Raw genomic sequence first — 27499 nt, forward strand, 5'->3', positions numbered from 1 at the left:
GCAGAGAATGCAAAAAGAAGCAAAATGATTTGCTGATGGGCAATGAAAGATTGATTTCTACCAGCATAAGGGAGAACTCTTTAGAAGTCATTTATCGGTGGTATTTTACCCCAGTACATCTGGATCATGGGTAAAGTATCAGGATCTCATTTGTGTTGGCACGGAGCAGGGGTCTTATTGGCATATGCGGTAGAGCTGTGCTGAAGTTCAGAAATTTTGGAAACAAGTATACTACACTTGTAGGTAAAAATGATCTTGGATCCTAAACTATGTATTTTGTCTATTTTTGATAAAAGTAATGAGAAAGGTAGCACTTACAACTAATATGGTCAAGCTTGTTTTCCACAGCAGATTGCTCAGAATCACAATGTGGAATACATGTATATGCAGATATCGAATCTATTTTGCTAGGCTTAATGGTTATAGATCCCAAATCTCCAAGAACATCAAAACAAAACAAAAACCATAGCCAACAATGTAAACAGAATGGTTTCCATTTTATTGTACAAAATCTCAGCCTTTTAAAAAAATACATAGTTTAGTTTGTTAATTACAAATCATATCCAAGTAATTAATAAAGACAACACCAATCACAAGCTGACATACAAAAATGTGCAATAAAAGTGAGATAGATTTATATGAAACTCTACATAATATGAAAGCTGATCCTGACAATGCTTTTTAAAATATCATTTAAAGTCATTCTTTAGTAATAAGGAATTCCAAGTGTATCCAACACCATTTGAATTGCTTGCAGAGGATCAACAATCTCTTTTATATTATCTTTCCTTAAAACCCATTCTGGTCTCTGCCTGTAGGTTAAAGGGGAGGAAATTGTACTGAAAAAGCAGGATTTTTTTCTCTCTTTTAAGCACGGAAATTGAAAGGTTAGGATTTCTTACCTTGAAACTATTGTTGTCCTTAGAGGAGTTGCTGGGACAGAGAAATGCCCATTTTTGTATGCGGCCAACTTCTGTTTGGCAAGCATTCTTCGTGCATCCATTTGATGTTTCCGTGCTGTGAGTTTAAACAGGCTCTGAAGGCGAGTAACTACTCGTGAGCTGCCTCGGATCTCCTAAAAATTAAGCCACATTTTACAGTTGAATACAGTGTAATGCTTAGCTCAATGAAACCTGAAATGAATAAACTTTTAGGAAACACATAGAAAAGCACCAGTTTTAATGGAAGTGATTAAGACCCCTCACAATCCAATCCTAGAGTGACACAGTTCCAAAGCTTGCCTGTCAAAGATCCTCCAACAGCACCATTGCTGTTCCCAAATATCAGGTCTCCAGCTTAAACACTCCCCTGCCATTCTCAACAAAGGTAAAATGCATTTGGCACTAACTGGCTGTGTAAAATAGCAGCTTTAACACACTACCGGCCGTGTTTGTATATTAGGAGCCACTGTGGCAAATCTCTCCTGCTCATCCCTCACAAACGGGAAAACAATTTCACAATAGTTAATGATGGGATGGAGTGGAGAGCAACCAAAACTTACAGAAGCTCTTCTTGAGTCCTTTGAAAGAAGAGCAAGCAGGCAGCACGTCTTGGTAAAAATGCTTCCACCTTTCTCTGAAACTTTGTCGCCAGCTCTCTCTCTGTACATCTGAAGTAGGTCCAGTAAAGTATCAACACAATTCTCCACTGTGTAAACAGCTTCAGTTGTCTTTTCATACTTGAAAAGAAAAACAGTTCTGGTTAAGTACTTTCCCTCCAACTTTGAGCAAAGAAGGTCTCATTGTATTTGAGACAGTTTTAACAGACTTCTTACACTGGATATATAGTACAGTGTAAAGAAAATAGCAAAACAACACTGTGACGAATGTTAGTGGATTTGCAGGAAGGAGTGTCCTCACTCCTGCCCCATTCTGAATTGGAGCTCTCAAATCCAAGAGCAGCGATCAAGAGCAGCTCTAAGCCCCAAATTCTGGCAATAAAAAGGAGACTGAGACCATTTAACAAAACTTGAAAATGCAGAAGTACCTTTGACAAATTAAGCAGGACCTGGACAGAATAACGTATGACATCCATGCTAGGGACACTGCGATTGCAACTCCGTATCAAAGTAAAAATAGTGGATACTGCTTCATTCTGGACCATACTTTCACAGCAAACGGGTGACAGTCGGGTAACAACCTCTGGAGAGGGAGAGAGAACGAAATATAGATCAGCCTATTTTCAGGGTGGCGACAGTTGGACAAAATGCAACATGGAAATAGTGGCCAGTTCTCACTGACACACAGTAATTGAGCTAGAGCTATGGTTCTCTATTGGGGGTCTGTGGCACCCATCAACTGTCAGGGGAAGCATGGCACCTAAAAGCACATGTTTCCGGGCACCATGTAGGTCACGTGACTTGCACAAACTCACCCCCAAATTCTGCACTGGGACATGTTGGAGGGTATGGTGGCACCATTCACATAACAAAAACCACCACAGAAATATCAACATTTTCAAAAGTAGGGGGTCCATGGCATTGCTTTTTAAAAACAAGGGGCCTGTGGTACTTAGCTAATGGGGAACCACCGGGGTAGAGAAGTTTCATGCTTCTCAGTGCATGAAGTGGGGTTGGATTGGATTGGATGCCATTCTACTCTGGTCAAACGATCCCATTTTCCACCACACACCAGGAAAACTAGTCCTTCCAATATGAAAGTACAGTGGTACCTCAGTTCTCAAACATAATCCTTTCTGGAAGACCATTTGAGTTCCAAAATTTTCGAAAATTGAGGTGCAAAGGGCTGTCTGCAAATTCAATTGAGAAAATGGAAAAACACACAGCGGAAGCTGTTCGAATTCCGAGGCGTGTTTGAAAACAGAAGCATTTCTTTCCGGGTTTTCGACGTTCAGGTTCTGAAACATTCATCAATGGAGAAATTCGAGAACCGAGGTACCACTGTACTAGGCAGGTAATAATGATGTAATTCCACCACCACCCCATCTTTACTGCTACACCTTTTATGTTGGTAAATTTGTAGAAAGAATGGTATTAATGGTGTATTGGGAATTATTTTTAATCTAAAAAATACAAACCCAAGTCTTTTAAAGCTGCCAGAATGTAAGAAAAGTGTTTATATTTGAGAAGCCGATCAATGGCAAGTGCTGTTCTGTTGCATAGCTTCTTATCTTCGTTGCTTTCTTTATTGGCAATCGACAAGCTATCTCGCAAAGCTCTCGTTTTTGCTGTGTCAGTCTTCTTCCTATATGAATACCCTCTCCACAGTGACTTATGATGGATGGGGGTGCGAGGGGGAAAGTGATTCATGTTGAAGGAAAGGGAGAGGAGAAAGCCTGTTACATTACGGAATATAATTTTATGGTTTTCCAACCAATTCTAGCACAATTAATATTTTGCATTCAGTGGCTTCCAGGCATCATTCAGTGATCAGAAGCAGAATAGAAAAGACGTGTTCATGTCTCAGCTGATTTTATTCTTATCTTTATCTTTTTCCGTGGTTTCTAGAATGTTTGCTTTATGTTTACTGATGGGTTTTGTCAATTAAAGCAGCATATAAGTACAGAAAATATTTAGATTTTTAGATAAAAGGTGGAGAGTAAAAAACTACTCCAATTCCATTCGCCACAGTGAATAAGTGAAAGGAAAGTCCAAATGTAGACGTTAAGAATGGAGCCATGCACCCCATTAGAATCGATAAGCATATCATTCCTGCTGTGGCAATATTCCCATCATCCTTAGCAAACGCAGGAAGCTGCCTTCTATCAAGTCAGGCCATTAGCACATCTTGCTCCTCGGAAGAGAATACCAAAGGCTGGTAGTGACTCCTGTCATATACAGGGGTCATATACAGCCCACCTGAAGATGTCAGGGGCTGACTGTGGGCTTTTTGTATTCAAAGCTCTATCACTAAGCTCTCACACATAAGAATGAAACAAGGCCTTAAATATAACCATATCGCTCAATAAAGCAGAAGCAGTCTCTCTAGGACCTTGGTTTACCTGAAATTTAGTTACTCCATTGATTAGGGCTTTTTGGTTCATGCCTTCCTGAACCGCATTTGCAGCTACATTTCTGCAGCTCTTCCGTCTCCTCACCCTTCTTTGTATTTTAATAATATTCTCACGATCTTGAAGGTATCTCCTCCTCTGCAGTTTTGCTCGATACCACCTCTGCTTAAACACACACAGGACAAAGAGAAAAATATTTTCTTGCTAAGATTACCTACACATTTTTAAAGGAATTAAAGAGATGGTCTTGATGAAACTTGGAACTTCAAGACATGTGTAAGTACAGTGGTACCTCCGGTTAAGAACTTAATTCGTTCTGGAGGTCCGTTCTTAACCTGAAACTGTTCTTAACCTGAGGTACTTTAGCTAATGGGGTCTCCCACTGCCCGGTTTCTGTTCTCATCCTGAAGCAAAGTTCTTAACCCGAGGTACTATTTCTGGGTTAGCAGAGTCTGTAACCTGAAGCATCTGTAACCCGAGGTACCACTGTAACATGAACTAATAAAAAAGACTGAGCATTTTCAAGAACAGAAGAGGCACTTGGTAGAAAGAAGCTCCTAGAGTAATACATTTGTTCTAAAAGCTAACCTGAATGTACAGAACTGAAGAGAGCTGCAAGTGTGCTTGCTTCGAGTGAAAAGCTCTGTAAGCCCTCTGAATTCTAACAGCAGCGAGATGATGATATGCAGCAGCTGCAAAACGAAGGAGAAAACTCTGCCGGCTCTGTGCAAAACCATAAGGGGCAGGGTGGGGGAACGACACACATAAAAACAATTAAAATGTATAAAACGGCATCACAATTGTAACAGCAGTAAAAAATATTTATAAATGTATCACAGTCGGTATAATACTAAAAGTAAAAGTTACTTCTTGGTGAACACTCATTAATAATCTGTACAGCTGGCCTAAAACATTACCATGGAAGAGGTTGGGAGGGGGCGTTCCACAGCCATGGGGAACACCACAAAAAGGTTGTGCCCACCCCATCTCTGCCTGGTAGTCATGCAAGGAAGGCCCCTGTACCAATCTTGAATCCCTGGGTCATATGGGCATAGATAGTTCTGTAAGGACCTTAATCCAAAACTGTAAGGTCATTGCCAGGCAATTTGACTACCAGCAGTAGACATATATCTCAAATATATCTCTCCACCCCCATCATTCAGCCCAGACTCTGAGGGCCTTCTGGGAGTTCCCTCACCGCAAAAAGTGAGGTTACAGGGAACCAGGCAGAGGGCCTTGTCGGTAATGGCGCCCACCCTGTGGAACACCTTCCCATCAGATGTCAAGGAAATAAACAACTATCTGACTTTTAGAAGACATCTGAAGCCAGCCCTGTTTAGGGAAGTTTTTAATGTTTGATGTTCTACTGTGCTTTTAATTCTGTTGAGAGCCGTGCAGAGTGGGGAGAAGTAAATAATAATAATAATAATAATAATAATAATAATAATAATACCCAAGGAACTTGAACAAGAAAGTTGCAAACCAACTTGCTCTAACGAAAACTAGAAGTTCCCTCTGCACCACTACCACTTTTGGTTACGGCTTTCACTTCCGCTTCTGAATCAGTAGAAAAAATTTCACAAGATCTAGACAAATTTAAGCACTTTTTAAAAATACCTTAGATTTTGATAAAAGACAGATTTGGGGCTGTTGCTTCAAGCTATTTTGTATAGAAAAACATACAGTATCTCCTTTTGCTGGTATACTATTTTGTTCCCAATATAAGACAGAAAACCAGCAGAACAGAAAAAAGCACAGAATGAGGTTTAGGATTCAAAGAGGAAAAGAGCATATTCATTATAATAAGAATCTAGCCATATTGCCCACCCTGCTTTTGACTCAGAAGAGTGGTTCTTGTGTACATATATTACAGGAATCAGTAACAAGTAATGTTGAAGTAAGTATACCTAAATACCTGGATACTTTTCAATCTGCAGAGCCTTAGATGTTCAAGGAAACTCCTGACTGTAGCTTGCATAATGATGATGCTCTTCAAAGTTTGCAAATAAGCTACTCTTTGGTGTTTCATAGCCAGGTAAGACCGATAACGCCGCTGTATTAAAAGTGCAGCTTCCCAGTATTTCTGGTATTGTTCTATGGCTTCATTTGTACGGCGATGAGTCTGTACTGCAGTAGCTGCTGTTCTGAGGCGAATAAACTTTCTACGAGCCACAGTCATGCGAATGAAGGACTGAATCTTTCTAGCTGCACGAATTTCCTTTGCCTTTCGGCGTGCTACCCTTCCACGATAGGCAGACTGAATAGTTATCACAGCCCTGCGTATCAACTTGTAGTGTCTGCGCTGGGCATGCATTCGATAGAGAGACTGGATGAGAGTTGCTGCGACGTGCATAGCTTTCACTTCTTGCCCTGTTCTTAACTCTCCGTATGTGGACTGAATCATTACAGAAGAGTTCATAATTGCCAGGTGTGCATTTTGCTGGTGTTTTCCCTTTAGGTAAGACCGGTAGGAATTTTGTATGGTGACGGCAGCACCTCTCAGCTTTTGGTAAGAGACCCTAGCCCTGTGCATTCTAAATGTTGCTTGAATTACCTTTGCTGCTAAGTGTTTGCGCTCAATTTCCTTCCTGATTTTAAATCCTCTGTAGAAAGACTGGACACAGATAACGGCTGCACAAACAGAAACGTATTCCTGAGCCAGCCTCCTTGCCAGAACTGATGCTCTGTACCGCCTCTGAAGGACTACAGCAGCTGCTTTCAAAGCAAGGTATTTTCTACGTTCTCTCTGCATTTTAAAATTCCGCTGAAGCACAATGGCAGCTTGGTGCCTTTGCTGACATCGTCTTGCCTTCATCCAGCGAAAAGCTTTCTGGATGCAAATGGCGGCACTTTTAGCAGAGGAATACTGCTGGGCTGCAGTTTTGCACAGCTTATTGGCCCTGACTTGAACCTGTATAACTTTGGCTGCCCGTTGTAATTTTTTGTAGGAACACTGCTGCCTGTGCCTTCTATAGTTACTCTGTATGACTGTTGCTGCATAATGTTGTTCCCTCAAGATGCATCGCACTTTCGTTCCTCTGTAAGCAGCCTGAAGAACTAAAGCAGAGTGGCGATATTTTAAGTAGAGTCCTCTAGCGTGTTTCATCTCACGGTATGCTCTATAATGCTGCTGTATGGCAACAGAAGCAAGCTTCACAGCTTGGTATCGAGTATAAGCTGTATGTCTTCTAAAGGCTGCTTGGATAACTGTAGCAGCTCCATGCATTTGGCTCACACGTTTCCTGGCCAGCAGGCCTCTGAAGGCAGACTGTATTACGATGGCAGCTTTATAGAGATGGACATACTCTTCACGCTGCTGTTTAGAGAGTACCATTGCTCGGTATTTCCTCTGAATCGTCACAGCAGCTGCCTTAAGAGAAGCAAACCTTTGCCTCTGAAGAAAAGTTCTGAATCGCCTTTGGATGGTGGTGGCAGCCATATGCATCCTTTGCAAATGGAGCCTCGCTTTCATACCTCGGAAGGCAGCCTGTATTTGGATGGCAGAAGTCTTCATCTGCCTGTATTTGCGCATCTGAGCATTGCGACATTTAGAACCACAATACCACTGCTCAATCAGTTTTGCCGCTGCAGTTAGCTTCAGGAAAGATTTTCGCTGCTTGTACATTCGATAAAATGACTGAATAGAAGTTGCAGACTGGTGCAAAGCTTTTAGCTCCTGTCTAACTTTCATCCCCCTGTAGGCAGCCTGAAGTACAAGAGAAGCCTTCCTTAACTTGAGATATTTTTCCCGTTCCATTCTCCCTCTGCAATGAGCTCTGTAGTGCCTCTGAATTACAACTGCTGACAGTTTCATTGCCTGATATCTAACCTTACTCTGATGCATTTTAAACATGGCTTGGATAATAACTGCTGCTTGGTGCATGCGTTGAATTTCACGCCTTGCTCTTACGCTTCTGTAAATTGCTTGCATTTTAACAACTGCAACCTTTAAAGTGAGGTATTCCTGCCTTACACTCCTGGCTAGGACAGCAGCACAATACCACCTTTGAACCTTAACAGCAGCCCCTCTGAAACTTTTAAACTTTGTTTGACTGATGTGCATCCTGAAATAGGACTGTATGACTACTGCAGCGTGGTGCTGTCTTTGGATTGCCTTCCTCACAACCCTCCCTCTCCAAGCTGCCTGGAGTTGTACAATGCTATTGCGAAGCACAACGTATTCCTGCTGTTGCTTTCTGCCCAAAAGTTTGGCTCTGTAATGCTGCTGAAGTGTTTGAGCAGCATTTCTCACCATCCTGAACTTTTTCAGAGCCATGTATCTCCTAAAGGCAGATTGTATTTTAATTGCGGCAGCATGCCAGCTCTTAATGCATTTCTTTACTTGCCAAGAACGCAGAGCTGCCTGCAAGAAAATTACAGCTGTTCTTGTCTTCAAAAACCTTGTTCTGATTTTGGAAGCCCTGTACCATCTCTGAATCACAAGGGTAGCTTGAATCAAAGCTTGGTATTTTCTTCTTGCAGCATAAGCCCTCAAAGCAGACTGGATCTTAACAGCAGCCATTTTCTGACACTTAAACATTTTCCGTACTTTATAGCCCCGGTAAGCTGCTTGCAAACACACAGCAGCCTTTTTTAGCTGCAAGAACTTCTGCCTCAGAAAAATTTGCTTTCTGTATGCACGGTAGTGTACCTGAATGACACCGGCAGCTCTGACTTGTCTACACAATAAACGAGCTTTCATTCCTCTATAAGCAGATTGCAGGAATATAGCTGCCGAACGTTTCTGCAAATATGTTTCCCTGTCAATTTTCCTCATCCTGTAAGCTCTGTAACACTTCTGAATAGCCATCGCACACAGTCTTTTCCGTTTGTAAATGAATTTAGCTTTAAGACATCTGAACAAGGCCTGTATCTTGATAACACTGTGTCTGATATATAAGTAATTGTTTCGATCTCTGGTCATCCTGTACCAGGACTGAATTACAACTGCAGCTCTCTCCTTCTTTGCTAGTTCAGTTGCTTGCAGTCGCTTCTCTATTTCAACTTTTGAATTCATTTTGCAGCCTTTCCATCTTCTAAATGCAGACTGAATCACAAGTGCTGACTGTTTCATCCTTTGATATTTTTGGCGATGGGCTTCTGCTATCAAAAAAGCCCTGAAGTGCCTCTGAATAGTGAGAGCAGCCCAGCACACTTTTTTATAAGCAGCAACAGCAAGGAACGTTCTTATCCTTGCTTGCACAATAATTGTATATTGCCGAAGCTGCAAGTATTTTCTTCTTGCGTTGTATCTTCTCCAGTAAGTCTGGGGTGGAAAAAGTGACAGACAGCTGTAAGAATCAGATTTCACTGCACGTTTACAGTTTTAATACAAGAGAAATGGGCAATTCTTTCTATGCATATGTGGTGGACTCGAACAATAAAATTCAATATTCTTTATATAAAAGTATGGCATATAAAGTGTTCTAACAGTGAACCATATTTTACTTGGTTCTGAAATCATATTCTGGGCAGAAATGAAATAGCACCTGGTAATCTCAATCTGCTAGGAAATGCAGTAATTTTGACATAGTAATTTCACATGAAAAGTCAATCATACCTGAATGACAACAGAAGATACTCTTTCAGCTTCTTCTTGCTTTGCTTTTTTTAATTTCTGAAGTTTCACCTGGGCCGTGTATCTTCTCCAATGTTTCTGAATTACAACTGCACCTTTTGATTTTTCTTCAAAAATCTAGCAAAAGAAAAATTCCACTGCTGATTAAATATGTCCATATAGCATCAATAGATACTGTAGAATCACGTTCTGCGGATAATTTAGGAAACATGCAAAGTAACTCAAAGAAATACCTGTGCTAATCTTGTTTTCAATCTGTGTTCCCTCCACACTGACTGAATCAGTCGAGCTGCTCGAATCTCTTTAGAAAGATTTACAAGTCGCGAACAAAGAAATGATACATAGGCAATAACTACCTAAAGAAAACCAAGAGAGCAGAGAACATACAGAAACTTAGCAAGTTGCGATAAAAGTAAGTTGTGATTGAAGAAGGCAATGGTGAATTGTAAAAACATGGTAAAGACATGGTTGATTACCTTCTCATCAGGAATTGTATTAGACATGTCTGAATGGTGAATCATAGCAGGAACACCACCAAGGTCAGAAATTGCAGCATTAATCAGCTGGAAGTTTCTCTTCTCATTGTCAAGGAGTTCTTTATAAAGCACGGAAGAAGTTATAGCTTTATTTTTAAAAAAAACAGACAAAAAAGATTGAATTTATTAAGTCAAGTAAAGTGGTAATAAGCATCTTCCCTCTGCCTTCAATAATCATTTAATGAACTCACTTTCATCAAAAGCTCCATTGAGTACAGTCAGAGAAGAATCAGACTCAGAGGAAGAATTTAGAGCAATTGTACCACTTTTGGTGCATTCCACTGTTAGAGTTGTGCGCTGGCAGATAGCTTCCAAAGGAACATAACATGGATGATAATGATGAATCAAATAACACAACACTCTTCCATCCGCGAAGGATACTGTAAAGTTTTCAACCTAGTTAAAAACACAAAACCAGTTAAGCAAATATTTTCTGCCAGTGGCTTCTCTATTTGAAGGTTTGTATCAGCATACCATGTGCTAATAAAGCTGAGTTCTAGGCCTCCATTTCTGAAATCTAGCCTACTCAACAATGCATTCCTTTCTTTCGATGGCTTTTCTTTTTGAAAAGCATATCTAGAGGGAAAATACCCTTCCCACACCACAGTATTCAAAGTCTGAAAATTAATAACTTTAATACCCCTTGCTCTTTACAGCCAGATAATTGTGGTAATAATCTTCTTTTACTTGGGGTTCTCTAGGGGTTATTATATTGGAACACTTACTGAAATTACAGTGGCATGAAATCTTCCAAAACAGTACTAAGCTAAAGTATAAATTTGTAGTGTACTAAAGAAAATCAGGTTAGATCTGCTTGTCATGTTTGGTACAACAAACCATAAAAAAGATGTTCTATAAAAACACAGTACTTGGTGATTTACCTTCGGCAGCTTTCAGAATAGTAAGTTCTAAGAGATGTGATTGGGATGAGCCACAGCTCAGTGGCAGTGCATCTGTTTTGCATGCAAAGGTCCCGGGTTCAATCCCCAGCATCTCCAGGTAGGAACAGGAATGTCCCATCTAAAACCCTGGAGATCTGCAGCCATTCAGTGCAAACAATAGTGAGTTAAATGGACTGAGTTAAATGGTCTGACTCAGTACAAGGTCATTTCTTACCATTTTCCAATTCTTTCCAAGAAGCAACTTGGACCATGAAACAAGTAAATTTATCCTTAGTGTTTGTCAGATTAGCTTTGATGCATCAACAAGAAGTTACCATTTGATATGGCCATCGTTGTAGATTTAAACAGTCCATCCAAATGTTTCCTTTAAACCAGTTTGTTGGAAAGGAAAGGGGAACCTATTGATTTTGTCAGTACTGTTTCATAGGAACATATGTAAATGCCAAATGTCAGGTCATTAGGCACCCTCTCCCACAAAAGGATGAAATCCTAGCATCAATGAAGTTTAATAAGAAACAGGCAGGCAAGATTGCGGCAAGTACAGTCCATGCAGGATCATGACCCCATTATGCCATTTTTCAGTCATTTATAATGCACCATAATAAAAACATGCTGAACAGCCAAATAAATAAACATCTCCTTAAATCTCAGTCCCGCTGATTAAAACTGGCTTCCATCAATTAGTTGTGGTCTATCAAATAATACTTTCGTCCCTTGTTTGCTTATTGGGGAGGAAACAGAACAGAGATGATTATTGGGAAAGTTTTTACCTTGACATTGTAAAACCCACAGACGGTATTGACCCAATCCATCAGCATCTTTACATTTTCACTGCAGCTTTCGGATGAATAAAAGTTACTGCTGCCTTTTCTCACTTTTTTGGCAATACGAGATTCTAAAGCAGCAGACTTCACTTTTGTAACGTGCATGTTCTTCAAAAAATCAATTTCTTCTTTCAACTGATCCCTATCAAGGGAAACCTCCACCTAAACAAGAACAAATTAAAAATATTATTTCTAAAAATGAGAGTTTCTGATCTTTAGCGATATGTAAATCACTGTATTTCTCAAAGCATGCTAAACAAATAAGAAATAACAACTATGTTATCAGGACAATGCTAGCAAGGACAAGTCCAAACATGTTTATTCAATAGCAACTCTCATTTAACTTAACAAAGCTTACTCTGCAAGCAGCAAGATGGGTTTTCCAGAAAACTTTGTTTTAGAAAATGAACTTATGAAACATCAGTAACATTTTTCAGTGGAAAGATAAAGCACTGAAAATGTCCTGGGCCACATCGCTGCTCTGAGGTGAATATAGTAATTGCATACTATGGCGGACCATTTGGTGGGCAGGACAATGGCAAACCTGACAAAACACAAACTTTCTCTGGTTTAAAATTTGGAGATGGCTAAATAACATATGAAAGAAAATGTAAACTGTTTATCCACCTGTATAACCAATATAAGATGAACAAGAACTCTTTTGACTCCACAGCACATTTTGTTATGTGATAAAATTCATCAAGACCATTTTCTCATAATTAATTGCAATGATCGTAAATTTGTTGATAGTATTTTTAAAGACATCAGACCTTGATATCTCCCCCTTTTTGATGCACCAGTTCTGTACATTTCATGTAACATTTCACATCACTACCAATTGTAAAAGCATAGCTCATCTAACTGTGTAAGACATAAGCGCCTTTCTCCCACATGTTCAGTGTTCCCCATCTTGCAACTTGTGTAGGGGTTACGTTCCAAGGATTGTGTGCAAAGCTGAAGCTGCATGTAGTTAAAACCCCAGAATCTCCCTAACAGGAGCATCTCTACCTTTCCAAAGCTGGTGTGACTTTGCCCCTCATGCAAGGCTCTCCAACGTCCTTACTGGGCTTTGGGAGATCCTGCAAGATCTCACACAAGAACCTCCCAGAACCCAGGAATCAAGGTGGAGAAGCTTAAAAGCTCTTTCCACACTTTCTGTGATTTCACAATCACAATTTCTGTGATTGCAACAAGCTGGCCGCCAGCATAAAGCTGTGATTGTACAAGTTAAATGTATGGAAGTTGGGAGTCAACTGTAATATGTTCTACAATATGCGGATGATACCCAGCTCTACCTCTTTCAAATCAGAACCAGTGAAGGTGTGTGTGTCTGGAGGCGGTTGGAGGATGGATGGCGACTAACAGACTGAGGTTGAATGCTGACAAGACAGAAGTACTGTTTTGGGGGGACAGGAGGCTGGTGGGTGTGGAGGACTTCCTGGTCCTGAATGGGGTAACTGTGCCCCTGAAGGACCAGGTGCACAGCCTGGGAGTCATTTTGGACTCACAGCTGTCCATGGAGGCACAGGTCAATTCTGTGTCCAGGGAAGCAGTTTACCAGCTCCACCTGGTACGCAGGCTGAGACCCTATCTGCCCGCGGACTGCCTTGGCAGAGTGGTGCATGCTCTGGTTATCTCCCGCTTGGACTACTGCAATGCGCTCTACGTGGGGCTACCTTTGAAGGTGACCCGGAAACTACAACTAATCCAGAATGCAGCAGCTAGACTGGTGACTGGGAGCGGCCACTGAGACCACATAACACTGGTCTTGAAAGGCCTACATTGGCTCCCAGTACGTTTCCGGGCACAATTCCAAGTGTTGGTGCTGACCTTTAAAGTCCTAAACGGCCTTAGTCCAGTATATCTGAAGGAGCGCCTCTACCCCCATCATTCTACCCGGACACTGAGATCCAGCGCCGAGGGCCTTCTGGCGGTTCCCTCACTGCGAGAAGCCAAGTTACAAGGAACCAGGCAGAGGGCCTTCTCGGTAGTGGTGCCCTCCCTGTGGAACGCCCTCCCACCAGATGTCAAAGAGAACAACTACCAGACTTTTAGCAGACATCTGAAGGCAGCCCTCTTTAGGGAAGCTTTTAATGTTTGATGTATTACCGTATTTTAATATTTGGTTGGAAGCCGCCCAGAGTGGCTGGGGAAGCCCAGCCAGATGGATGGGGTATAAATAAATTATTATTATTACTTTACATGCAGTTGGTGAGGTCATCTATAGACCATTTTTTATACAGCACCCCATTTTTTTGAAGATACAATATTGCAAGTCCACAATGCATACTACTCATCTTCAATATATGTTTCAGAGATTAACTGCCAAAAAATCATTATACAATACCTGAAAAGCAAATACTATTTTCCACAGCAGTGCAAGTGTTTTCTCTCTATGCCGGTCCACAATATCCTTAGCGTCAATCGATGTACCTATAAATCAGTCAAATAGGTTACTGATTTGCAGCATCCACACATTTATTTTATAAGGGGACTACTTTCTACTTTGCTGGCACTTACCATGTTCTTCTTCCAACTGTATTCCATGATCTTTTAGTACTTCAAAGGCAATCTTGACATTATGCATCTTTTGAAGTCTACTTATTGCAGGAACTCTTAATTTTTTGGAAAGACTCCAGTTTGACGACAGTAGTTCCAATGCTCTTCTGAAAATACAAAGATACCATGTTAAAAATATAGCCCATTTCCTCAAGTGAAATCCTTCTATAACTTCAGCAACAAAATGCAGTGAAGACTTACACTAGACGAATGCCACATTGCAAATCTGTGGCTAGATTTGTTACAGCAAAGTCAAACTCATCGAGTGGAGTCTGCACGTGATGAACTGGAAAGCCCAGGAAATATAGATGGCGAGAAAGATCACCTTCTCCACTTAGAAAATCTCGGGAAAATGCCAGCAGTATCTCTTTACTAGACTGCAGAAAAGGCAACAAATTACATTCATGCAAGATTATCAGTTCTGTGCGCACATCATGGGGCTCATTTTCAAGTAAACAGCCATAAGATTGTGCTGCAAGGCAAACAGGAACTCTCTTAACTTCCAGTACGTTTAACCCAGTCATAGACTTTAGTCACAAACATTAATAAGACTACTACCTACCACAGCCTATAAAAAGAAATTGCCAAATGCCTATTCCTCAGCTAATAAGCACACAAAATCAAGCTGCATTTGTTAATGGCAACTTAAAATTCCTGTTCCAGCCATAGAAGAAAATTACCACCTTGGGAAACAAATGTAATTCTTAAAATTAGTATCTTGTGGCTTCCACATATATACACTCAAATCTACTAATCTTTTGTTTTTCTTATTTAACACTGTGGTACTACTTCTTTTAATGGAAAATTCAATTTTTAAAAAAGATCTAATTATGCACAAAACAAATATAGAGACTTAAATTGGAATACCTTGAATTCTGCATTTTTACAAAAGAGGCAAGGATCATGATCAATAATTCTAGACAGCTTGGCGCGATCAAGAAAGCAAACCAACAAAAGAAGTTTTTTCAGCGTAAATTTTGACAATGCTTCTTCGTGTCCTGTAAGAAAATATCAGATTGTATATAGAGCTGCATCTTAAAAAAGTATAAAACAGATTATAAAACAGCAAAGAAAAATACCTACCATCTCGATACAAGTGAGGCACACTTGGGTGCCTATATTCAGCTGCAATATCTGGATTCCACAACAAGCGATTAAGTATAAACATTGCCAGGCCCATTACATCGCTGTTGCTCTCTAAGGCAATTAGCTCACCATAGACTACCTTTCATTAATGAGAGAAAGAAAATCCACTTTAAACAAAACAAAAACCTTGCAGCAATAGAATTCAGATCTTCAAAGCAGATTTATTAAAAGAACTATAGCAATATAATATTAATTATATTTCCCTTGACCACGAGTGATGGCAGATGACAGGCAAGCAGGTGCCGGGGGGGGGGTGGCTTCATGGTTCCCCATCCTTCATAGTTGTCAACGTTTCTCTTTTTTAAAGGGAAATGCCCTTATTCCAAATAGGATTCCTTGCAAGGAAAGGGAAAAGTTGACAGCTATGCATCCTTGCCTTTGAGTCATGAAATAAAGATAATATCAAAGTCTTAAGACCAGTTCTACTGATTACCGGCAGTCACTATCACCAAGCTTTGTGTCCCTAAGGCTGATTAATACAGATTCCAGTACAAATCTTAGCAATTCTACAAGAGAATATCTTGCTCAAAGAACACTTTGTAAACATTAAGAAAATACAAACTTACTTCCAGACCTATGCGCAACCATAGTGGGTTATAGCATAAAAGCCAGTTGAGGATTTTCTGTCTTTCACCTGCAATGGACACAGAAGCAAAAGCAGGATAATAAAATTTTTTGAAAATGATGTTACCTAAGAATATACCGTGAAATTGCTATTATCAAGCTGTGGATTGTTGATTATAGAACTGAAGGCCATAAATAGACCTGGCCACGTTCTTGTTTACAATTTCCCACCACAGTTCAATTTTTCTACATATGTGTAGGAATATCTGGAACACAGCTACATTCTTACCAATATCCTTCCAGAGATGTCTGTCCTTCCGAATTAACAAGTGTTTTGATTCAATTTCAATCTCCAGCCTTTTTATTGCTTTAACCATCTCGTTTGATGTAAATAAACGGCAAGCTGAGCGACGAAGTTTGTTCAGCTTGCACCGAGCTGTATAAGCTCTTAGGGATACTTCTTCTTTAGTTGGTGCTCTAGGAACGCTTGGTTTATGAGACTCTGTTCCCAAGATAACGGACACCGCATTGACTGGAGAGAAAACAGTTGCAAGTGTTAAAATCTACTTGGTATTATAACTTTTGTTGTAATATGTTTGTAATTTTTTATTGATTTCATTGAGGAGATAAAGAACTGTACAACTTTTAGAAGACATCTGAAGGCAGCCCTGCATCGATAGGTTTTTAATGCTTGATGTTTTATTATGTTTTAATATACAGTGGTACCTCGGGTTACATACGCTTCAGGTTACATACTCCGCTAACCCAGAAATAGTGCTTCAGGTTAAGAACTTTGCTTCAGAATGAGAACAGAGATCGTGCTCCAGTGGCGCGGCAGCAGCAGGAGGCCCCATTAGCTAAAGTGGTGCTTCAGGTTAAGAACAGTTTCAGGTTAAGTACGGACCTCCGGAACGAATTAAGTACTTAACCCGAGATACCCCTGTAGGCTGTAAGTCGCCCAGAGTGGCTGATGAAACAGAGCCAATAATAATAATAACCTTTTTGTAAACCATTGAGGGTTGTTGGGTTTTGTTTTGTTTTTACAATTGAGCGATGTATAAATTTTATGAAATAATTAAAATATAGCCTCCTTCCACAAAGTGCAGTTTATTTCACTGGCTTGAATCAACTGGATCAAAATACCCATAGAAGCACAATGTTTTGATTGGGTGGGAAAGCTGAATTAATGGATTGTTCTTCCTTGCTGTAGGAAACTGGGCTTACTGGCCTCTTGACCCTCTGCCACCTATGATGTTATGATAATATTTGCAATCTTTGAAGAGAGTTCACACAAACTTTACCCAGTGTGCATCCAGGATTATACAAGCTCAAAGGAAAGGGTGCATTTATAAGTCATAGTAAACCACAGCTAAAGGTCTACACTAAACGTGCAGATCACTCACACTTCGCTACTCCCCACTAAGAAGAAGGACAGGAGCAACATACCAAGATTCTTGGCTAAGGGTTTCACACAAACTAGGGATTATGGCTTGAAGCAGAACTAGCCAGTATTAAGAGCCAAGAATGAACTTCCTTCAGTTGTTGCTAGCAGATGAGAGCAATGACCTTCCGTGCCAACTCTGAAACACTTGCTAAAAACTTCTATTCTGCCAGGTCTATGAAGGCAATTAAAAGGTATCTCACCCACAATTATCTATTGATGTTTGTTTTAAATTTCTTTTTGCTTTTAATTTGTTTTTAAATTTTTATGCTATTGCTTAGTTTTGTTTTTATATTGTTGTAAACCGCTGTGATATATTCATGATACACCGGTATATAAATATTATTTTATAATAAATAAAGCAAGAAATGCTCCAATATGCTAACAATGGAAGTACGCAAAGGGAGTGGCACTTTTTCGACTGCACAATCAATTTTGTAAACTGAGTGAGATGACTGGTGGGCAGAAGAGGCTGCAGATCTGCCACCTGACTTAGAAATTGATGGGTTTAAAGCTTTCCAAAAAACCAACACCGAATAACAGAAGCAGCACTTCACATGTGAGCTTTCAAGTTGAAGTAGCTCTGTGCATATGAATGCAGAATGTCAGCTCAAATGAAATAGCACATCAGATTACATTAATTTATCTGATGTGATAGTCATATACAGTGGTACCCCGCAAGACGAACGCCTTGCAAGACGGAAAACCCGCTAGACGAAAGGGTTTTCCGTTTTGGAGGCGCTTCGCAAGACGAAGTTCCCTATGGGCTTGCTTCGCAAGACGAAAGCCCATAGGGAAATCTCCGGGACAGCGGGGAAGCGCCTCCGCTGTCGCCCGCCAGCATTTTAAAAAGCCCCGGGACAGCGGGGGACTTCTCCGCTGTCCGGGGCGATCTTAAAATGCTGGCGGGCGGGAGCGAAGCCTCCACTGTCGCCCGCCAGCATTTTAAAAAGCCCCGGGACAGCGGGGGACTTCTCCGCTGTCCGGGGCGATCTTAAAATGCTGGCGGGCGGGAGCGAAGCCTCCGCTGTCGCCCGCCAGCATTTTAAAAAGCCCCGGGACAGCGGGGGACTTCGCTGTTCCGGGGCAAATTAAAAGCCCCGGACCATGCCCCGATGCCGGGCGGCGGGGCCGCGAAGCCTGGGCGCGCTGATCTCGGCGCGCCCAGGCTTCGGCATGCCGGCATCTCTACGCAACCAGCGGCAGCGCTGCCGTTGCTTGCGGAGAGGTCCGCGAAGCCTGGGCGCGCTGATCTCGGCGCGCCCAGGCTTCGGCATGCCGGCATCTCTACGCAACCAGCGGCAGCGCTGCCGTTGCTTGCGGAGAGGTCCGCGAAGCCTGGGCGCGCTGATCTCGGCGCGCCCAGGCTTCGGCATGCCGGCATCTCTACGCAAGCAGTGGCAGCGCTGCCGTTGCTTGCGGAGAGGTCCGCGAAGCCTGGGCGCGCTGATCTCGGCGTGCCCAGGCTTCGGCATGCCGGCATCTCTACGCAAGCAGCGGCAGCGCTGCCGTTGCTTGCGGAGAGGTCCGCGAAGCCTGGGCGCGCTGATCTCGGCGCGCCCAGGCTTCGGCATGCCGGCATCTCTACGCAAGCAGCGGCAGCGCTGCCGTTGCTTGCGGAGAGGTCCGCGAAGCCTGGGCGCGCTGATCTCGGCGCGCCCAGGCTTCGGCATGCCGGCATCTCTACGCAAGCAGCGGCAGCGCTGCCGTTGCTTGCGGAGAGGTCCGCGAAGCCTGGGCGGACAGCTTTTGAAGGCAGGGGGGGAGCAAAGACTTTCGCCCCCCGCCAGCCTTCAGAAGAGGTCCTGGGCCTCTTCTGAAGGCAGACGGGGGGCAAAAGTCTTTGCTCCCCCCTGCCTGCCTTCCCGGGAGAGCGGAGAAACCCGGAGGGCTTTTTAATGCAGGCGGGGGGGAGCAAAGACTTTCACCCCCCCCAGCCTTCAGAAGAGGTCGGGGGACAGACTGTCCCCGGACCTGGTCTGAAGGCGGTTTCCCTAGGAACGCATTAATGGATTTTCAATGCATTCCTATGGGAAACCGTGCATCGCAAGACGAAGAGACTTGCGGAACGAATTAATTTCGTCTTGCGAGGCACCACTGTACCAGTTTTAAGTAATTTTGTTATGTTTTATATTCCCAGTGGAAATAGTATTGTTACTCCAATATTTACAAGTTAATAATGACAAGTTAATAAATGAAAAGATTTTAAAGTAAGCAAACTGGATTGCTGAAGTCTAGAGTAATTCTTATATATGTGAAACATTAAGACCCTGCAGATCTCTTTTACCTTGTGAAGTGTCTGTTTTCACAGTGAAGTCATCAGGAGTAAGTACAAAATTCAACCACCAAGTAAAACCTCGTTGCTGTTTCTCTATCCAGCACTCATCGTAAAACATGTTCTTGGCCACAAAAGGCATTGGATGTCTAGGAATGTCTTTGAAAAAAGATTAAAAGTTACATTACATCTCAATTATGGACACCAGGTTGGATCCAGAGATCCACCCATGGAAGAAGGTAGGTAGGAGGTGACTTTCCCAGTGAGGAACCCTGCTCAGTGGGGTAGACTGTGGCGCAGGGCCTAAGACACCTTTTCCAAGGGCAGCACAACAGCAATGAAAACATGTATTAATTTGCAGGCTTTTACTTTTGGAATATGCCTATACTCTGAGCAAAAATATAGCAAATGTGTTGAAACTGCCACTTGCACCAAGAGACTTTTGTTTTCATGGAGAATACAGAGCACAAATAATTTATTTTCACCTGTTTTTAAAGGTTTCACAAATGTCAGCTGAGACTGTGCCACTGGAATAATGTTCTTTGTTTTCCTACCAGTCCTCCATCTTTTAGATAAGGAACCTGAAAATTAGAACAAGAACGAATTGTAATATTGTGAACACAACAGAAAGAGACAACAAGAGGGGGGAAAGAGAATGGCAGAAATATATTACTAGATTCCTCTGGAAGGGAAGAAACCAAAAAAGAAAGCAGTGGAGTTTCCTTGCCTGATTTAGGATTATATTATGAGGCATCCTGTTTATGCTGGCTAAAGGAATGGATAGTATTAAAAAATACTGATGGTTTATTAGACCTTGAAGGTCATGATAACATATTTGGCTGGCACGCATATCTGTGGTATGAGAAGGTTAAAGTTTATAAAGCTTAGTAACGTAGTAAGCAAAGCGTATGGGGAGAATATTAAAAAAATCATTAGAACAAAAAACACCATGGTGGCTTTCACCACTGGAGCCGATGTCTGTAAAAAAAATTGACATAAGAAATGATTGGGTATCTTATAAATAGTTATTAATGGAAATAGATCATGAGTTGAAATTAAAGAGGTTTGAAGAGGATTATTAATTGATTGGTTGCAATACCATCAACTTAATGACATATTTAAGATGTATAAAAAGAAAGGTTTCTTTAATGAAACCTCTAAATTTTAAAAGGAGCTGTTAGAAAACAAGACTAAATTACTTTCAAAAATGTAAGAATTATTTTTAGAATAGTATACAAAAGATGAACAGGTCAAATCAATGATGATACACTGGGTGAGAGATTTTGAATATAACATAAATGGCAGCAAGGGAGAAGTTATGGAATCAGGATTTAAAGTTCACAGCATGCTATACTTTGAAAGAAAATTATATGAAAATTATGTACCGTTGGTATTTAACCTCTAGTAAATTAGCTAAAATGTATAAAGCAAGATCAAATGCATGTTGGAAATGTAAAGAGAAAGGGCACCTTATATGTGGTGGACTTGTAAAGTAGTAAAATAACTTTGGGAGATGATATATAATGAATTGAAAAAAATGTTTAAAATAAACTTTCCTAAGAAATCAGAAGCTTTTCTTTTAGGAATTCTAGGTGCCAAAATTCCAAGGGACTAGAAGAGACTATTTATATATGCGACTACTGCTGCCCAGGCAATATTAGCCCAGAGATGAAAAGAAGGCACAGTCCCTACCAGATAAGAATTACAGATTAAACTGATGGGCTACTCAGAAATGGCAAAATTTAGGAATCAGGAAGACTAAAATTTTAATAAGGAATGGGGAAAATATATAATTTTAAAAATCATTGTAAACAATTAAAATTATTAGTAGGATTGGCATGATAGTAAAGGTAAAGGTACCCCTGCCCGTACGGGCCAGTCTTGACAGACTCTAGGGTTGTGCGCCCATCTCACTTAAGAGGCCGAGGGCCAGCGCTGTCCGAAGACACTTCCGGGTCACGTGGCCAGCGTGACAAGCTGCATCTGGCAAGCCAGCACAGCACACGGAACGCCGTTTACCTTCCCGCTGGTAAGCGGTCCCTATTTATCTACTTGCACCCGAAGGTTGGCAGGCGCTGGGACCGAACAACGGGAGCGCACCCCGTCGCAGGGATTTGAACCGCCGACCTTTCGATTGGCAAGTCCTAGGCGCTGAGGCTTTAACCCACAGCGCCACCTGCGTCCCCATTGGCATGATACTTGTAGTTAAAAGTTGGACTATGGTTTAATTTAAGATTTAATAGAATTGGATTAACAGAGAAGATGCAGGAGAAAAATTTAACATTAGGACTCACAAAAGGGGAGGAAGGAAGTCCAGGGGATTTATTGATATTGTCTTATTTGTTCTCTTTGTGATTATTTGTAAATCTGAAAACCCAAAACTAAATTTATTTTTAAAAAAGGAATTCAGGAGATAGATTCCATCTTTCACTTTGCACCACATTTTGATAGTTTGGGCCCCATTTTCCAATCCTGATCTTCAATAAAATCAGTTTGTTGGAAACAATGTACAGATCTCACTTCATCATATCAAGATTTTTTACTGAAGGGTGGTGTAGAAATATTGTAAATCATCCCACTCTACATTTACATGCAGAAGCTTCTGTTCTAGTCAAAGAGGTGCTGACTCAATGTCAAATGAAAGCAATACGCTTTAGGCCTATCAAATGAATGTAATTTGTTTGAAGAGCTGCTATAAATGGTCACAGTTGGTCTTTATCACCAATCCATGGCAAATATTTTATTTAACATATCCAAATAAACAGAAGAAAAGGTTAAATTACCTGGTTTCTTTTTCTCACTTTGCTTCTGTCCGTTCACACATTTGGGATTCGATGCTTTCAAAGCATCTTCATTTTCCACAAAGGACATCATTTTTTTTCTTGCAAAGTTCTCCACATATTTACCACTTTTGCTATTAGTATCTTCTAAATATTCTCCACTTTTTCTTTTATGACTATGTGACGTTCTTCCTAAGCAGGCTGAAGCTGTTTCAATTTTGTGATCTGTAACTTCACCTGAGAGAGGTTCTATAACTGGAAGTTCTGGCAACATTTTCATTTTTGCTGTTTCAGGAACATTATCCACAGATCGCTGAATTGCATTAGAAAGGCATTTTCTAGATTTTGGTTTTAATAAGTTCCTTCCTTGTCCCTCAGGACAACCTGACTTACTTTTAGTAACTGTGTTGCACAACAGAGGCCTTTTTTTACCATGTTCTTTCTGGAAGCAGCAAATTTGATCTGGGCCATTTTTCTTGCACCCACTTGCATTTCGTTCAAACTTTTCAAACTGAAATGCTGCAATTTTTTTACTGTGTGCATCATTAAGTTGCTTGCTTGAAAAATGAGACTCCACAGGAAAAGTAAAAATTTGCATTCTTTCCTTCTGTTGTGAACAAATTGTGTAAGATCCCAAACTTGAAGAATGGGACACCGATTTATGTACTAGTGAAGTTGGCTGAATAACTATCTGATTCTCTTTTAAAAACTGATCAGGTGAAAGAACTGGCACTCTTGTAGCTATAGCAGGCTCTTCACAAAGTTCATAGCTATCATGTACAAAAGAATCAGGGCTTAAAATTTTCCTGTGATTCAAAGGAAAGCTTTTCAGATTTTCTGGTGTGCAAACTGAATCTGTACTAGAACTTTCCACTTTCACTGAACTAATATGTCCACTTTCCAATTTGGTTTCCACAAGATTGTCACACTTTGGCATAACAGTACAGGTCTGTTTTGTATCCTGCTGTAATTCATTAAATGCTACTGTACCAGTAACAAAATATGGAATTGATCTCCCCATTGAAAGAGGGGGATTAGTGACACGCTGCTTTTCTTGTAGTATGGGATCAGTTGGAGAGTGTAAGAAGCTATTTTCTAAGAGGATTACACTGTTCCCACTAGGTGAAATGCTGCATCCATTCACTTCCAAGTTCTCACAGGCTTGGAGAGGGCTTCTAACTCTTCCAGGTTTTTTGGACATGTGAAAAGTTTCATTTATATTTTTGATTATGGGAAGTTTCTTCTGATATTGTGATTGCCGTGAAGGAGCTCTCTTTTTAACTGTATCCCAAAGACTTTTCTGAAAATGACACCAACACAAATATCCAGTTATTACTGTGCATATATTGAGAGACCTTATCAGCTACGTAGCCCTTCCTCTTCCTCACTGTATAAATAATAATGCTGCTCATAGCCTACTTAATGCTGAGAACTACAGGCGTCCCCCCACTTACGCAATGTTCCAGGGACCTGCACGCATAAGGAAAATTGCATTATGTGAGCAGCACCCTCTAAAAGCCTCTTAATGCTCATTTCTTTACTCCTCTCCAGCTGTCTGTCCAGACAACTCTCTCTTCAACTAGAGTTGAAGCTCTGGGGCTGGCTGATGGATGTGTGGAAAAGCTGCTGCTGCTGCTGCACTATCACGCATGTCAGCTGCTAGTTGGGGAGGCTGAGCAGCCAAAGCAAAGTGCCACTGCACCTCCGGTCCCTTTGGAGCTTCTTCCTCCCTCACTGTAGTCCTCTTCAGCTCCTTGGAAGCCATAAGGACTCTCCGGCTCTCTCCCACCATTTCCTGGTTTGAATCTACTGTGGTACCTCTGTTTACAGACACCATCCATTCCGGATGCCTGGCTGTATCCCAAAAAGTCTGTAACCGGAGGCGTCCTTCTGCGCACGCATGTGAGCCATTGAGCACTTCTCCGCACGCAGCAAAACCCAGGGTATACACTTCCAGGCTTGCCACGTTCGCAACCCGAAGATTACGCATCCAGAGGGATACGTAACCCAAGGTACTGTATTTATTTAATTCCCAGCGCCACGCATGCGTAGTTGCACGCATGTCAATCGCATGTAAGTGGAGGGGCGCCTGTACTATTTTTTCCAGCAAGTATCAGTAGTGACACAACTTTGCAAAGTAAAAGGAAATAAGAAACCATGAAGAGTCCATGTATTGTCATTTTAAAAAAATACTCAGAATTCATACAGGTAGCATCGCTGCATATTTATTCACACTGGGCATTTTTAATGGTGTAAATTTCAGAACACCTGGCAATGCTAGGGATGGTTAAAATCAAACCAAGGAAGGTATACCAAGAATTAAGCAAGGGACAGTGAAAGAGACCTAGGGAGGCTTTGCAAAACCTTGTACTTACAGATCTATTACCTATGGAAACCCCTGACAATACCACATCAGAAAGTTTAGCTTCTGCAACTTCAACATTCACTGCACAAGATATCCTACCAGCAGTTTACAAAGAGGCATTTTCAATATACTACAGCACTTGTATAACTGGATGGTCACTTCGGAAAGTTTTTTTTATGCATATATCCATTCCATACCTTTTTCTTTGTAGACTGCTCGGCAGAACCCAGCAAAACTGCTTGATGTTTAACAACATTATTTACAACAAAAGTTATGAGCTCCCGCACTTTGCCACCTTCCAGTGGTGTCCATGTTACTGAAATTAATATTCTCTCTCCAGACTGCAAAAGAAAAGCATGAAACATAGAAAGATGGTATACTGTATTTCCTTTGACAGGCAACTTGTAGGACTTCTCAATTTACAATCTCTTTGCATTTCTGTGTATGCCACAAATGATGTCTAAATATTTTTGGCTAGATTGCATCCCCTCATCAAATAACTTATGAGCCATATATGAATATGGTTAGTATTTTGCAGGAGTGCAATGCTTCACCTACAAAGATACAAAGGCTACAGTGGGCAGAAAAAGAATAGCATAGAAAAGAACTTGATACAATATTAGCCAGTAACCTATTCACAATACCAGGTTTAGGACCTCACCTTGAATCAGAAAAAGACCAGTTAAACCACAGCACAACTCTTCAGTCAATGCAGAAACGCACAAGAAAAATGGTACACTAGAGATCTCATATCCCCAGGCCTCTCCTTCACAGAACACTTATCTATGTGGACCCCAAACATTAGAAATTGAAAGCTTGAACCACCCATCCCAAATCAGGCAAGGTAGACAGACTTTTTTCCATTTTCCTAATAAGTGGTTTACCTAGTTATGCTATAAAATCCTCTAGCAAACTCTCCTAAAATCTATTGGGCACATTCCTTATGGCTAAAGATACTCTGCAAATATGTAGTCACACTATAAAGATATATGCATTACCCTATTTCATGCAATGATATTCTATTGTACATCATCATTGGTAAGAACTGCTGATAAATCTTCTGTGAATATCCTAGTATTCTCTTTTGATTCAACATACATTTGTCACCTTGAGTAAAGTTTTGTCTGTAGAAACAATTGATTGTTGTTACACACTACTACTACTACTACTACTATTACTACTCTGCAGTGAAAAGTTCCAGGGTGTTACAAATGTATACAGGGCCGGATTTAGGTCTGATGAGGCCCTTAGCTACTCAAGGTAATGGGTCCCTTTATATGTCCAGCTGTCCTTTGTCAACAACAAATTGTTGCTTTTTTGTGTGTTGAATATATGCTATATGGTAATTTATGGACCTAATAGGTATCTAAAGCCATTTGCACATAACAAAATAGGAGCCTATACAACACAAAACACTGTTGCTGTATGTAGGTTTTATTCTATTTTTTATCTTATATTTTGGAAATGTACATTCAGTTTTCTTTTCCTTTAATTTTTTTTAGGGGCCCCCCAAGAGAGTGGAGCCCCAAGCTGTAGCTTGTTTAGCTTATATGTAAATCCGGCACTGAGTGTGTACCTGGACTCACATGTGCACAGTCAGCATTCATACATGTTCGTATACACACAGCTGACAGGTTTAGGATCTCTTCACTTAAAATCATATGCAAAGTTACACACCCACACAAATATATATATGTGTGTGTATTTATATGTATATGTGTATATATGTGTGTGTGTGTGTGTGTATATATATATATATATATATGTTATATGTGTGTGTGTATACATATATATATATGCTTTCGTAGATTTTCACGGGTACAGGAATGCAGGTTTTGGTGTCCTCGGGTATCTTCCCGTGTAAAAGTTGGGGTGCCTAGGCGACGTTTCGACGAGGTCTCACTCGTCATCTTCATACATATATATATATATATATATATATATATATATATATATATATATGCAAGCATATGCAAAGTTACACAAACACACATACATCGTACACACGCAGAGCTCCGTCCCTACTTTAACCCTTCCTTAGCAGGGACAGCGCATCCGACAGGCCAGCAACAGGCCCGAGCAGGGACGCCCCCTCGCCCCCTTCCTTGATCAGTCCCCCCGCCGCCGCTCTCCTCACCTGCAGCAGCCAGTGGCGCGGCTCCTGCACGGCGAAGCCCTTGGCGGCGGGCGGGGGTCTCCCGACGACCACGCGGACGGGCTCGGCGTTCGGGTTCTCGAGCGCCAGGCGTCGGAGGCGCGACGTGCCCACGCGGACGGCGCCGAAGCTGAGCAAGGGCGCCGGCGAGAAGGGGACCAGCGTCAGCGCGGCGTCGGCCTCCTCTTCGCCGCCGTCGTCCCCTTCGCCGGCCATAGCCCAGCGCCGCCGCCGCGGGCCGCCTGGACTCGCCCTCCGGAGCTCCGTCGCTCCCCCGTCCTGCCTCGAGACGGCCATGGCTCCGTCGACCAAGGTGGGTCCCCGCCTCCTCGTCGCCGCCGGTTCCTTTTCCCTCTTAGGAATACGGTCAAGGGCCTCGACAGCAAACCGCCTGTCTCCCTTTCC

General features: G+C 41.5%; 1 protein-coding gene across 3 annotated transcripts; it reads right to left on the reverse strand.

The window, feature by feature from the left end:
* Positions 1-478: 478 nt before the first annotated feature.
* On the reverse strand, positions 479-27499 carry ASPM (assembly factor for spindle microtubules). Of its 3 annotated transcripts, none has more exons than XM_077928348.1 (25): positions 27077-27498; positions 25137-25280; positions 22578-23874; positions 20280-20375; positions 19807-19953; positions 16368-16610; positions 16081-16148; positions 15452-15593; positions 15236-15366; positions 14570-14745; positions 14330-14475; positions 14157-14242; positions 11756-11971; positions 10347-10479; positions 10024-10169; positions 9781-9903; positions 9530-9664; positions 5885-9235; positions 4558-4692; positions 3961-4131; positions 3037-3229; positions 1987-2141; positions 1502-1678; positions 903-1075; positions 479-812 (listed from the first exon to the last, which is right to left on the reverse strand). In XM_077928348.1, exons 1-25 carry the CDS (start codon positions 27389-27391, stop codon positions 707-709), a joined length of 8205 nt encoding a protein of 2734 aa, XP_077784474.1. In that variant the 5' UTR covers positions 27392-27498; the 3' UTR covers positions 479-706. The 3 variants fall into 3 exon arrangements, 2 of the variants coding, with proteins under 2 accessions (XP_077784474.1, XP_077784473.1); XM_077928347.1 differs by having other exon boundaries at positions 10275-10479; positions 27077-27497; XR_013392850.1 differs by lacking the exons at positions 479-812; positions 903-1075; positions 1502-1678; positions 1987-2141 and having other exon boundaries at positions 3098-3229; positions 5877-9235; positions 10275-10479; positions 27077-27499.

This window comes from Podarcis muralis, chromosome 5 (genome assembly GCF_964188315.1).
Source record: "Podarcis muralis chromosome 5, rPodMur119.hap1.1, whole genome shotgun sequence".
NCBI classification, from domain to species: Eukaryota; Metazoa; Chordata; class Lepidosauria; order Squamata; family Lacertidae; genus Podarcis; species Podarcis muralis.